The sequence below is a fragment of the Anopheles funestus genome, chromosome 3RL (genome assembly GCF_943734845.2).
Source record: "Anopheles funestus chromosome 3RL, idAnoFuneDA-416_04, whole genome shotgun sequence".
Lineage (NCBI taxonomy): Eukaryota > Metazoa > Arthropoda > Insecta > Diptera > Culicidae > Anopheles > Anopheles funestus.
Window position 1 is genome coordinate 77946664 of NC_064599.1, and position 14501 is coordinate 77961164.

Genomic DNA, 14501 nt, shown 5'->3' on the forward strand with positions numbered 1-14501 from the left:
TGAAGGAAGCTGTCAAGCAAGAGCTGTGCACGGTGGAAGTTCATCATGAGTTTCATATTCAATCATTTATTTTCCACGAATAACGTGTTGGAAAACACGCCAATTCAAAGATATCAAACACTTTGAGAAGGATTTAATTTTTGTCTTCACTTTTACTTATAGTATGTTGTAAGTTTCTAGACAAAACCCTTTTGGTTTTATAAATCTCTTTCTGACTGCCTGTTCGTGGTGCGTAGCAAATGGATAGCACTGTACCTTCTGACAGTAGCACGTCAAAATACCATGTCAACAAAGTTTGCATTGGTGCAAAAAGAAAAAAAGGAAAAAAATCGCTAGCTGGAGAAAAACGAGCAGAAACAATAAAATATTAAAACACATTAAACCCCTAGACAAACAATGTCCATTTTTATCGTCGTTATACATTAACGGGCATGATGCGATAAACATTCGCTATTCGCAGTGTAGTCCAGGTGGAAAGTTGGCATACTAGCTCGCAGGTGTATCTATCCAATTTTCCGAACGTCCGATAAAGGTGCAAATGTGCAGCGATTTGCTCGATAGTGCAACATTCCGGACGGGTGTACGGTGGGCTCGGAGAAAGTGAAAGTGAAAAACGTCTGCCCTGGGGGTATTCATAGGTAGTGGGAAGGAAAGTTACGTACCTGGTGCGGCGCGTTTGTTTCTCGGTTGTGTGGTGGAAAGGTCTCCGACGTGGCTTGGTGACAAACGCAGCAAAAAGGCTTCAACATGCGGACATATTCGTCTGGGTGTAGGCGATGGATAGGACTGGTCACCATTTGGATGGTGGTGGCGGGTGGATTGCCAGAAGTGAAATCCGCCCACCTTAGCGGCACCTTCGAGGTGGATGAGTTTTTCCGCTTTCTGCACAAGTTCGGTTTCCAGAAGACGGAAAAACACTCCCAGAAGGACACGGAATGGGACACGTTTGGGTACATCTACGGAAACATAACGTCGAAGGTTAACTTTACTGTTCCGGTTACGTTGGCTGTACTAGATAAGCGCAGCTTCCTTGAATACTACGCGAACAGGAACGATTACGATCGAGATGTGGCCTGCCAGCGGATGTTCGAGAAGCTGGATAAGATTGTTTATAGTCGGGCTTGCAATCCTCACGCGGAAGCGGATTATCTGAGGCGAATTCCTTGCGAGAAAGGAAAGCTATGCGTGGATGAGGATACACGAGAAAACGTCGTGCCGGGCAGTCAGTTCACGTTCGTAATTAGTGATCCTAATGTGCCAAGGTAAGTTCTGTTCGTTTAGCGCATCATCAGCAATCCGTTTTTTATACGTTTACATTTGCTTATCATTTTAGATTCTGGTACGTGTCGATGGTGGCCTGTTATCAGAATGCATCTACCTGCCAGTGGCATCATTACGACTATCGCAAGTATCACACGGAACCACCATCCATCGATTTCGATATTACGCTGGTGAACGGTAATCCGAACCGCCAGACGCTTTCCTTCTTCAATCCGCTGCTCTTTCACTTTTCCTTCGATCGTCAAAATACGCTCGAGATGTATTTGATATTTTTCGTCGTCTATCTGCTGATGGTACCGTTGCAAATTTATGCCGTTCGGCTCCAGAAACATCCCGTCACGAGGCTTTTCACCGTAAGCCTTGTGCTAGAGTTCGTAAGCGTTTGTCTGCTACTCACGCATACGATTCGTTACGCTATGAATGGCGTTGGCAATGAGAAGCTGGCCATTATGGGCGATATATTCGATATTTTTAGTCGTGTAAGTGCAGGGTAGATGAAATATGTGGCCTGTAAACGATAGCTAATAATTTGTTCGCTTTCAGACCTCATTCATGCTCATATTGTTGCTGCTGGCCAAGGGATGGGCCGTAACACGGTTACAAATTAGCGTCAGCAGTTGGATTCTACTCATGGTTATTTGGATACCCTACTGTGCCATACATGTGCTGCTGTACATATGGAACAGAGTAAGTAATGATTTGCTCTTTTAATAGATATCTTCAAGAACAAAATAATTAACTGTCCTGTTGTGTTTCTTTCCAGACGGAAGTTGATATTATTTCCGATATTGACGAGTATCAGACATGGCCCGGGTGGCTAGTGCTTGCTTGTCGTTCAACGATGATGCTCTGGTTCCTGTGGGAACTGCGTACTACAATGAAGTACGAACATTCGTCGCAGAAGCTAGACTTTCTGCTTCACTTCGGTGCTTCGAGTCTGGTATGGTTCATTTACCTGCCGATCGTGGCCATCATTGCTGTGAATGTTAGTCCGCTATGGCGGTATAAGCTCTTATTAGGTAAAGTTATTGGTAAACTTCAATGTTCTCAATCAATGTTCTAATGTATACGTATTAATTCCATTTTAGGTATAACAAATTCAGCCGATTGTTTGGCTTACTGTGTGATGATGGGTTTATTGTGGCCTAACCGTGCCGGCCAGTATTTGCTGCTAACGGGTACAAACTTTGGGGGTAAGTACAACTTGGTTTTTTATTTACTTATTCGCATACAAAATTATATCGGCACATGATCGATAGCGGAAAATTAGGTCTCGGTTAATCCAGTAGTCTGCAAATATTTGTTTGCTAATAATATTTAATACTGAAACATCTGTGGTAGGTATGGACGAGCTGGATGAGTTCAATGAAGCACCGCACATAGTTCACCGAGACTCCGATACGCTACACAGTAGCAACGGTGATCTAGCGGTGGATGATTACTTGGACAACGAAGATGATGAGATAGAGACGCTTGTGCTTAGTACGGACGATTTGCTTCATACGGGCAATTCGTACTCGGTCGGTAGTGGTTCCGGTGGTGGCAGTAAACCGCTCACACTCCATAATGGTAACGCCATGAACGGTGGTTTAGGTAAAGGAGGGCGATCCTTCGACTAGATAGTCCTATTGTCGGCCATGGAAAGACGTTTTGTGGCGCTAAGCAAAGAAATCGTATAAAGTCCTCAAAAGCACACCGATGTCAACACGTAAACGACGAATCTTTAGAACGAATTTAATTCACCCATAGACCCGGCTGGTGTGTCATTCCCACAAAACGTACGCTGGGTGTGTTGTCGTAATATCAGTGTAAAAGAACAAAGAAAAACTTTTTGATACGTTTTGAATTGATACAGGTGACGTGCGGGATGCCCTCCGGCCTGCCAATTTAATGGCACTCTAATCTGGTCATTGATTGATTGTTAAGATACATTGGGAGTGGGCAAAGATGCAGAAAAAAGCAAATAAGGTACCGGTAATCCAATCGACGATACTATTACGATTAGTATTAAAAATTGGAGTTTGACGCTGCGCGTGCGTCTGTGAAAGTCAAAATTCTTCCATTTCTTAAAAAATATTCATAATTGATATTCTCTATATGCTTTCGATAGCGCATCCGTGCGTTCAGGCTAGGCTGTCGATAAGATCATTTTAATTGGGGGCCTGATATCCATGGTAAAAAGACCGAAAATTTCCATACGCGTAAGGGTTTGTCTGTGTGTGTATAGTATCAATTGTAGTTAAATTTATCGTAAGGACTGAGAAAACAATGCGGCGCAAAGCATCAAGTCCGACTAAAAAAAAAAACAACAACAAAACAAAACAAGTATTGTGTGATATGAAATTCATAGCAATTATGCAAAACGAATGAGATAAAACTTTAACCTTTTTACTTTTAAGACCTTTAACGGTAAGCGTAGTGACACGATTGTTGTATAGAAAGCATGCCAATGTTAAGCTTTTCCGTTATGTCCTCTCCAAAGCGCTAAGATAATGCGTCATTTCCTCATTTACTCAAAGCCCACAAGAAGTATCTGGCAGGCATCTGATTAGTTGTTCTTGCACTACAGCGTGTTATACATTTCTTATCTTTAGGAGGAAAATAGTTTAATGGTTCTGTGTTTTTAAAACTATTCTATCTATCTAATGTGTTAGTCTACTTTACCGGTTTGATTTAGACATGAACCCTTTTGTTTTTGAAAGAACATCATCCTAACTGGGCTGGTGAGACATGGCTGGAATGTGAAAATCTCTCAATTACTGTCACTGGCCCACTGGCAAACCACGTCAATATGAAAACGCTTCTACGAAATAGTAGTATTTTACATGAATCTATCTAATCCTAGCACACGGCAGCAAGTTACAGCATTTTATCTATTCCTTCGTTGTTTTTACGCTCACAAGATTTTATACAACGGCTGTTTGTACACCAAAAGTGGAAATGAATTTTTTTTTTCTGCAAGCTTTGCCACTCCATTCCACTCCTCTTTTGCCTTTTTGCCGATGTGTGTTGGAATCGGGAAATCAAGCGCGAGAACCAAACAGAAGCAAAACAAACAATGCAAAATACCATTTTAGCTTGTCTCTCAGCAAGGGATGTAGAATTTTATTGTTGTTAGAGCCGGTTCCACTTTCACGTAAAGTTACTTAATTATTGCAACAGATATGGAAAGCTAAGCAGAGCTGTTAGAAAGAATGAAGTCGTAGGTTAAAACATAATGAACACTTGTAGCGTAACCTAACTCACACAAAAACAATACAAGAAACGTAAAAAAATAACAATGGCTGCAACGTAATGTACCTTTTTTTAAAAGAATCATAGCTTTGCCGAGATCCGGTTGCGGATGCGTAGCGAAACTAGCTTAAGCAAAGTTGTGGTAGTGTGAAGGGGAGAAAGAAAGAATCATTACTACCGTAAACAATGATATTGAAACTCATAAAACCCCATAAAGCGAGAACGACAAGGCGCGAAGGAGGGAACTGCGATCGCTGGAACTCATTTTCAATTTAAAACTCAATGTCGCTAGCAAAACAAAAAATAGCTGCTGCTTTGCTGTAGGTTATGCTCAAACCAGTTGTTGTGAGAGATATAATTCAATTAGATGAAACGGAAAAGGCTAATATCATTACACGGTCGAGTTAAATTATTTCCCAAAAAGTAAAAACACATAAAGAGTAATTTTATAGCAAACAAAAAAAAACAATGCGGAAAATCCCGTACCTTTCGTTTCTTAAGAAGAACTTAAGTTTAACTAAAGAATTTTAAACTACCATTTAGGGCAACGCTTACCAAGTAGATGAAGGTAAAGTGTGTGAAAGATTCTTCGTTTGTTTTTACGGACCTATGTGTGAGAATGGTTATTTATTCTACGATCAACTACGTAAACTTCCAACTAATAATATATAACCCCAGATCCACTAGTTTGCGGGCAAGGGTAAACCAACAGCGATGGTGCGCAGTGAGTTGTGATAGAGTAATAAGAATATTTTTCTACTGCTAATACACTTAACGAAAACAAGACAACAGGAGTTCGCCTTGGAAATTGTTCGATACTCGCAAATGGCCACGTTCGGGCCAAGAAACACAGGTGCGTGAGTTAGTAAACACTCCTGCTGTAACAACTTCCATCTACTATTGTGCAAAATTTTCCACCAGACATTTGGTAATGGGAAAAGGCAAACGACAAATGTCAATAGAAGAAAAACAAACTTTACTTGTACAAAAAAACAAACAAACAAACAAACTACAAATAGTTGTCGAAAAGTATGAAAATTAAATCTAAATTCTTAAGTGATTCGTTTACCTGTTTACTGATCTTTCCAGGTGCGATAAGTATTGAGAAATTGTAAATTGCTGTTTTCTTATGCTATAATCGAAATTACGACACAAATGGTTTCGTTTTTAAATGAATTTTATTATTACTTATTTTATTGCTTAAAATCGTTAATATTTACACTAATTACAATCGGTGCTCGCTTTGCTTTGCACCTTCTTCTTGTCGGTTTTGTTGTATTACATCTTCTTATCGCTCACACTCGGTTCCTTATCCTTTGAAGACTTTTTCGTACGCTAATCTTCTTAATGACTTCCGGGATTGTCTTTTTGATCCACTGCTGCCGCAAAAGCCGGGCTGATAGTTTGGGTGCTTTTGACGATCGTTCGTTCAGCAGAGCACGGGAATCCTCCTCCGGATCGTATACCGACGTTATAGTTAGTGGAACTATTAATATCCCAACTGAATGTTCTCTTGTGATGTTCTTCGGTTGTAAACGGTTCAGCGCAACGACTCGATTCATGGTGAAGAGTAGCGTTTGAGGACTTTACTAAAAGTTGTAGTATATCCTTTGGATCTTGTCTTGTTCGAGGTCTGAATGAGACTGAATATCCAACGATACTGTATGTTGGGTTTTTATAGAAATCAAAAATTTTGAGAGTTTTTTTGTTACCCGGGGGTTTCTTTCTTAATCTGCGCTCAGGTATAGTCAAATCTGCGCCTCTTTACACTTTTTTGGGATTTTCGAGTCCAGGTAGTTTAACGCTTACAATAGGTAAGGATTTAACAGACTCCCTGAGGTGTGAAAACATTATAGTGAATGTTGTTTGTGTATATTTTTCTTCATGCGTATGTCACGGTACTTGTGAAGGATGGTACAGAGCTTGGAGATTAGTGCAATATAATCCTCACAGAATCTTTGATCCAACGAAGTCTATCCAAAAAAACCCAACAATGTCTAATAAGAATTAACTGTAATCTGTATAAAAATATTTTTTTAAATATTCTAACAAGGGTTTTCAAACTAAATCACATTATAAACAAAGTATGGAATATGTACCAATCATCATATACATGATTGTATCCATTGTAATCAATTGAACAGGGTATAGACTGAACACCTATACCCCACAACAGCAGGTACCCCATAAACGCTGGTCAATTTATGAGAGGATAGTCAATTATTGATTCTTTGTACACGTACCAGCACAATGCAGGTATTATTTGTTCGTTGTCCGTTCGGGAAAACAGTTTGGAGATTCCCCAAATTTTCCGAAATTTTCGAAAATTTAAAAACCCGGCAGATATTGCCTGTAGCGGTGCGCAAACACGATTATTAGCCCCGATTTGTTTGTTGCACCTGTACATATACTCCATTTTCTTTATAGGTACGATTCGTTTGAGCAAAGAAATAATTTCGGGAATGATTAAAAACACTCCGTAACGGCGATCTTTATTGTTTCGACGATATTTTCCTTTTATTTTCCATTTCACTGTTTCACTGTGCACGAAAGGGTTTTTATGCGCTACGATCTTTTCTGTTCCTGCATAAAATTTATTCAACTGCTAAACCAAATACCAAAGTTCTATTCGCACCATCGCATCCGCCATGTTAAGTTTTGTTTTCCCATATCTAATTTCATCAATTCTATTTAACATTCATTAATGGTACAGAACATAGCTCATATTGGGGTTAGTGTGTGCTGTGTTTATGTTTTTTGTTTATTCAATTTACGATGCGTCTGCTAGTTTGCCAAATTGAAGTTTTGTGTTTTGTTTTGTTCAATATTTATGCTTTTTCATATTCATTTTTCGCTAATAATCTGGTTTTTTTGTATCGTTCAGTGCACTATCAAATACTTCTGCGTTTAAATAGTGTTTTTTTTCTTCTCTTATTATTCACCGATTAGGATTCATCGTTACGTTACAAACCTATAGCACAACTTGTTTACGATGCAACTACCTTCTGTTGTTGCACATTAAAAAAAATCATTACATTGGTTAACATTTAGATGGCGAATTGTTGTTGTGCCCGTAGACAAATAAAAAAACATAAAACAAAAAAAGTATACAAATCAACAAACAAACACTGCTCAGGTGAGAGATTGATTCTAATTTTGGTTGTGTTATTTCATAAGGATGAAACTATTTCTACTACGTAGATGAGCTAGTTTTATGCTAACAAAAATCTAAAAGGTTGATATTGTTGTTTGCTTTTTTGTAATTGCTCTTAAGAAGATTAAGATTGGCGTTATCTTTTGCGTTACGAGTTCCGTTATCTATATGTAACGTCTACAAATGAATCTATTGTAAGCGAGTTAAAATGTTTCATGTATCTATCCATATTGTATTCTTTAGGCCGGAGCAGCTGTTTTGATAAAAAATTATAAAATAACGGAACGGAATTTCTTATCATGCTAAAACTAGAACGCTGAAAGTACTGTAAATGTCTGTTTTACAAGAACTCTCTGTTTCGTTTGTTTCGCTTTGCCAACATGTAGAGTTAATTCGCTGTTTCGTTCACGTTGTTGTTTTCTCCTAGTCTTTCTCTACTTTCCTGTTCAATTTTGCATACTCTTTTCCCATTGTTTTTTCGCATTTCTCTATAGTACACAATGCTTCATTACTACCATAACTTTGACTTAATCTTTCCTTCAAAATACTATACGTATAGCTTAAAGCACTACTTTATAGTTTAACTAAGTTTAACTTATGTGTTTACAGTTACAGAAGTAATGCGGGGGAAAGGGAAAGAAAACGTAAACAACAGTAAAGAAAAAGCGAGAAAGTAGTGTAGAAAGATTCGTTTCAGCTAAGTTATAACATTGGAACAAATGGACAAGAAATGAATGTTGATCTTAAAGGTAGTACACTAGCGAGTAAACACACACTGGGCGGTTTGGCGAACCAAATTGGGAAAGTAACGTTGGTCTATTTTAATGGTCTACATTTACAAGAAAATAACTTTGTAAGGGACGTGTTTAGCTAATCTAAGAAAAGTGATAAAAAGGTAAAATATTTAATGGATCCTAGGAGAGTGTGACAGGCTACTTCTTTTATTTGGTCTGGGAAGGAAAAAAGGCAATATTATGTTAATATTATTATTTTCTCTATACAATTTATAAACTAACCGTTTTACCATCTCGTAATCCGGTTTGTTATTTACTTCCCGCAAACAAATATGTTTTGTTACTTCCAATTCTGTTGTTTTACTCTTTTCCGAACCAAACTTGTGTAACGTTTTTTGTTTGTTTGTTTGTTTGCATTTATATTAAACTGGGATTTGCTGCATGTTTTACATCGACACATCGAGCTTTTTTTTTCTTCCAAAGGCAATTTTGGTTATAATATTGTGTTTGATCAAGTTATGCATTTCATTACGCTGTTCTGTAAGTGTTGCAGTGTTACCTCGCAAATGTTGGTTGTTTTCTCTCCTAATCGATTTAAAATACCTTTTTTTTATAAAATGTTTATACTGCTCCCTTTCCGGGGGGTTTTAATTAGCAAAACGAATAGGGGAACAGTTTTTCCAAATTAATCTATCTGACAACAAAAGGCAAATGTGTGTTTTTTTTTGTTTTGTTTCTCAAAATGGAAGGACTCAAATGAAGCATGAAAAGGAACGTACTAACAACATAAGACGGAACGCGCTAGAACGCATTTGATTTAAACGTTAATTGGGGCCAAAAAGGGTAAACCAACACACACAGACGTGGTGTGTGCGTTTACCCTTGCTCTCGACACCCACCTACATGCCACGTATACGTGCGCATCCTTATCACGAAGGGCATGACCGGTAATCGTAGTGTACGTGTCAGCGGCGCGAATGGGTTAAGGGACTGTTATGAAGATTCTTCTTTTGGTTAAACTATCCACCTTCCTCTTCACATTCGTCACATTTCCTACCATAATAACTATATCGCTTTGATTTGCATCTACGTTGCCTTCCTTACGTTACGGCATTCAAAATTTGAATTCTCATCCGCGTGCCTTGGGTGCCTTGGGAAATAGGGATATCCCTGACTTTGGGGAATTGATGCTTTGCTGTCTTAAGGGATAGGAAAGTTCGTGTAACATACGTAATTGTTTTTTGCTCTCTCTCTCTCTCTCTCTCTCTCTCTCTCTCTCTTCTGCTCTCTCTTTGTTTAGCCCTAAATAGTTCCTTGGTGAGTTACACGTTTTCCCGTTTGGTTAGCGTAACTCGTATCACTCACATTGCTATCTCCCATTCGATATCAATGTAAGAAAACGTGTGATTTCCCACACGCACTCACACATAAACTTCATCGGCTTTTAAGCAAGGTTTCTACGTGCTGATAGGATGTGGGGCTGTTAATACCTTTTTCCGAGCCCTATTCTAAATCATGATGAAGTATCAGAACAAACAACCAGACTATCAAAGTGTCGAAAAATGCTTTTTCCTGATGCCCTCGTCCTGATTCTGAATGGTTTACGTGTATCATGCGCGGGGAATGGCGGGGGAAAAGGAAAGAAAGGGAGAACTGGAGGATTGGTTCGGTTTTCACTTATTTATGCTACTTTTAGAAGCTTTTTCTTTATCTATCTTCTTCTGCTCTCATTCACTCACTTATACACGCCGTTACGATGCATCCTCTATACAACATATTAATACACTAGTGACTTAACGAAGGGCAACAGCAACAGCACCAGCCCACCGGTCGATAGTGCCGGAAGTGTCCGATGGGCACCACTGGAACCACCGATCGAAGCGACCTGAATGTTGTCCATCGCGTCACGGATCTGGAACTGATGCGGTAGGCTTTCGGCACTGGACCAACCCTCGGTGTTGCGTGCCCGGGCCGTCACAAACCACTCGCCCTCCGGAAGTCGGACCGATTTGCGAACCCTGGTTTTTGGGGTGGATCAAAGCGAAAAAATGAATGTGTGTGTGTGTGTAGGCAGCCAGTTCGGGAAGCAGTGTGTGATCGGGGTTTTGCATTTGAAAGTATAGGAGCAAAAAAGGATGAAAAGGTTTTACTTACGTCCAGGTGTATCCATCAGTGTTTTGGTCGTAGCTGGAGATATCGGCCGTTACCGGTGTGTATTTGGTCTGTTTGAAGAAGCAGCGAACGCAACACAGCACGGTGGGCATAAAGTTGAAAGGTTTGAAAGAAAAAACATATCGTTGCGTCAATAGAAGGATTTACACGTTTTATAGGATTTTTTTTACGTTTTTCGATACATTGAGTTGAAAGAAATTCGAGACTTTAATGATTGATTTTTGGATCATTTGATATTTGTTATCGTATTTGGATACGAATTCTACGAAAAATTAACAAAAGACCTGCTTTATTCAAGCGATTTGATGTGTTAGACAACTTGTAGTATATGAGTTGTCGGCGATTTGTGAATTGGAACTTCTTTCGCAACTTTCTCTGGAAACATTCTCTGGAATATTCTGTAAAACTTACATTTTCTCCTCGGTAGAGCACCTGCATTTCGGAGATTTGTTGAATACTGTGTATTTTCCACCACGTGTGCAACAATCCATCGGAGACATTGGAGTATATCAGATGTGCTCCTCCTGGTTGCAGTCCAAGAATCGTTTTGGAAATCGCTTCACCCAGCTCATTCTAGAATGGAGATAAAGGGAGTTTAAAACTCTTTCCCTGTGGCACACTGCAACTTCAAAAAACTAACCTCAATTTTGCAATAGTACGCCTTCAAGTCCTTTTGCTGAATATTGCGAATAGTGAGCCGGGTACGGTTGTGATGGTTGTGGTGATCGTTCGTGATCGTAGTCTGGCCAGCTGATTGCTGAACAATCTCATCATCCCGAAGCCACTGGATTTTGCGTGGAGCTGGATTGCTGTCATAAAGACAAACGACCTCAACATTCTCCCCGATGGCACTGTTAATGTAGCTGGTGTGTTTGTGAATGATTGGACTACCTGTAAATGAAGAGATGGCAGACAGTTGCGTGAGCTTACACTTTGCTTGATAACTCCAAATGTTTCGAGCAACTAAAAGGCGAACATGCGTCTGCGTTTTGCTTCACTGGTTGAAAGCTTTAATGCTGTAAGTGTTACCATGCTTGGGAACTCTCGGCGTTGGGTGACTTACAATACGTGAAAGGATTTAGGTATACACTTGATCTTTGTACGAAATATGTGCAGGACTATCTTTACTACTAACTATTGATACAGATATTGACTACTGCGAGGATTATCGTGCTTGTGCTATATACAGCAGGTGTAAACTGGCAAAGATACTAGTAGTACACACTGTTGCCTAAGTGGCGGTGCGCTTAGCAGGGTGCAATTAAGAGTCAAAACGCGAAACAACCACTACGAATGTGTTGCACTAATGATGACCTTTCTCCAGCGGTGCAGTTACATTGGACGCATCCATATCATCGTCCTCCAGCTCATCCGATGATTCATCTGCGGCGTTTTCGTGATGAATGATGCGTTACGTATGCGTAATGAAGGTGCCGGAATGATGACGGAACCAGTAGTATGGCGCCACAACGCAACACAATCAGTATGATGTCGTATGGTATGATGCGTGAACAGATTTAAAAATTAACGTTATGTTAGATGGATGTGAGTAATGGTAATGGTCGTAAAAACCCACAGTGAAATCCATAAATTGAAAATACAAAAAAAAAACACACAGAAAAAATCCCCATTTTTATGAGAAAGTTCAGGATAAATCGATGATTAATAATTTCTCCTCGGTAGTGATGTGTGGTGGCGTTCAAGAATTATAGCAACTATAGCTTACCTTTTACAATTACCGTCACAGTCCGGCTGACTGGATCGCCGAAACCGTTCTGGGCCATACATTCGTAGTCACCGGCATGCTGAGGCTTTACCTCGTGGATGTCCAAAAACTCCTTACGCAGCACAATGCCAAACTGACGGCTATTTTCCTCATCCAGATGTCGTCCCTAAATTGGAAGCATTGAAAAACATTGATAAATCTGATATTTGTATCAATAAACCCAAACCCGGAATACTTACACGATAAGACCAGGTGATCAATGGCGTAGGATGTCCTCCGGCAGAACACAGCAGAATAAACTTGCGATCTCGCTGATGAACTTCAATCGTATCATTGATGATCTTATTACCGTGCATGATGTGAACATCTCGTGGAGGTCTATGGTAGGGAGAGGGGGAATAAAAGTTCAATCTTCGTTTCTATTCTGCTTCAAACCCGGGAACACTTACGTCAACAACTGCAGCTCAATGTTGACACTCATTTTGTTGGGCAGTACCTGGCAGGAATAGGTACCTTCGTCCGCTAGCTGCACGTTATCGATTTGCAGCGAAAAGTCCGGATTAATCGTATACCGGGGATCGGACGTCAGCTTAGTCATGTGCTGGAAGAGCGTCTTCTGATTGTAGTACCACATGATGATGGTGGTACCTGTGGAATAGATGATACGGTTTGATGGTTATTAGGGGTCAGCTTTGGAAGGAAGGTAAAGTGAACCCAACTTCTCCCTTATTCTGTCAATAAAACACTTTACTCAAAGTTCAAGAAATATCCTCACCCCAACTAGCCCCGAACAGCTTCAAATGTCATGACCTTGCATTCCAGTGTGCAAAATATGCTAACCGACGTCGGCATTCTTTTGAGTTGGGTAACACAGTACGAACGGGGACGGGGAAAAAAAGCCGTCACGGAATGCCGAACCATTTGTCCTAATGCATTTCGATTCCGTACCGTTCCGAGCAGGAATAGCAAAGGAAGTGTAAATAAAATGCACCTGCACATGCAGATAACAGTCAATAAAAAAAACCCCCCGACTTGCCAGTAGAAGCCACTTGGCGTGCCGTTTATCGATTCAAAGCCACTAATGAATTGCAATGCAAGTAAGCGACTGCAACTTGCCGCTCAACGGTACACAGTACCGGTGCTAAAGTGAATTTATCGTCCCCGGGGAGATGCAATGGAGCAATTAAATTATTCATCTAACCCTGTATGCCGCTGCTGCCCGGCAAGAAAGCAACGAATTCTCAGACTGCTTTACGAATGCAAGCAACTATCTTACAATCAACGCGAGGTAATCGAGATAGGTTGAAGGGGGGGTAAGAAGCAATGTGCATGCAAATGCAAGAAAAAACCACCCTGGCAGGTAGCATTCGAACTACAGTGACTTTCCGGCAGTGATCGATCTATGAGCATGATGGGATAGAAGCTTTGCCCCATAAGCTGTTTGACAGGGTGTGATCGTTCATTTGCTAGGTTTGAGAGAGAAAAAATGCTTTAAAAATGACGTGTTTGCATGAAATTGCATCGTGAGTGAAAGGGGATTATGCTAACGTGGCTCATAAACAAGGTGTTAACCTTGAATTTTAACGAATCGCTTGATAGACTTGACAAGACACACAGCGAGCTTTATAAGAAATTTACGGCGATCGAATGAAACTAATTGAATCATGTTAATAGTGACGATAAAAAACTGGAATATTTTCTGTTTTACTGCGCTCAACAGAGATTTATTGACATGTTTAGTGGCAAGTGATTTATTTTGTTCATTTATTTCATCTACCGATTACCTTTTTTTTTATTAATTATGTTTTATATAAATTTTATTCTCTTTATTTATTGACATGTTTAGTGTCAAGTGATTTATTTTGTTCATTTATTTCATCTACCGATTATCTTTTTTTATTAATTATGTTTAATATAAATTTTATTCTCTTTGATAATTTTTTTTTAATTTTGTTCTAGTTGGGATAACATTACTTAAAAAGGTTAGATCAAACTACATTAAAGCAATTTTTAATATTATAGTTCAAATTTTTCACACTGCAATTCTGTTTGCGGTAGGTCAAGTTACCCAAAGGTCCAAGCAAGGAACAGCATGTACTTTGATTTGAAGTTGTCTTCCCAGCTAATCTTAACAAATGTTTGCAAACCGTGTTTTCCTTATTCCACTTTCGCTCGGCGTGCTGTGAGTGCATTGGAATCA

General features: G+C 39.6%; 2 protein-coding genes across 6 annotated transcripts in view; one reads left to right on the forward strand and one right to left on the reverse strand.

The window, feature by feature from the left end:
- Positions 1-105: 105 nt before the first annotated feature.
- LOC125768169 (integral membrane protein GPR180-like) lies at positions 106-5577 on the forward strand. The gene is made up of 6 exons (XM_049435494.1): positions 106-1262; positions 1334-1760; positions 1825-1968; positions 2045-2300; positions 2370-2474; positions 2623-5577. The coding sequence occupies exons 1-6, from the start codon at positions 748-750 to the stop codon at positions 2898-2900; spliced, it is 1725 nt and encodes a 574-aa protein (XP_049291451.1). The 5' UTR covers positions 106-747; the 3' UTR covers positions 2901-5577.
- Positions 5578-7006: 1429 nt separating this feature from the next.
- The window catches only part of LOC125768170 (neurotrimin-like), an 80257-nt gene continuing 72762 nt past the window's right edge, over positions 7007-14501 (reverse strand). For 4 of the 5 annotated variants that reach the window (XM_049435497.1, XM_049435495.1, XM_049435498.1 and 1 more), the window contains exons 4-11: positions 12751-12949; positions 12541-12679; positions 12302-12467; positions 11890-11958; positions 11216-11466; positions 10987-11148; positions 10558-10625; positions 7007-10421 (exon numbers count right to left, since the gene is read on the reverse strand). In XM_049435497.1, coding sequence (XP_049291454.1) covers positions 10181-10421; positions 10558-10625; positions 10987-11148; positions 11216-11466; positions 11890-11958; positions 12302-12467; positions 12541-12679; positions 12751-12949 — 1295 coding nt within the window. In that variant the 3' untranslated portion in view covers positions 7007-10180. The remainder of the gene's footprint in view (positions 10422-10557; positions 10626-10986; positions 11149-11215; positions 11467-11889; positions 11959-12301; positions 12468-12540; positions 12680-12750; positions 12950-14501) is intronic. The other variant, XM_049435499.1, reaches the window with a different exon arrangement.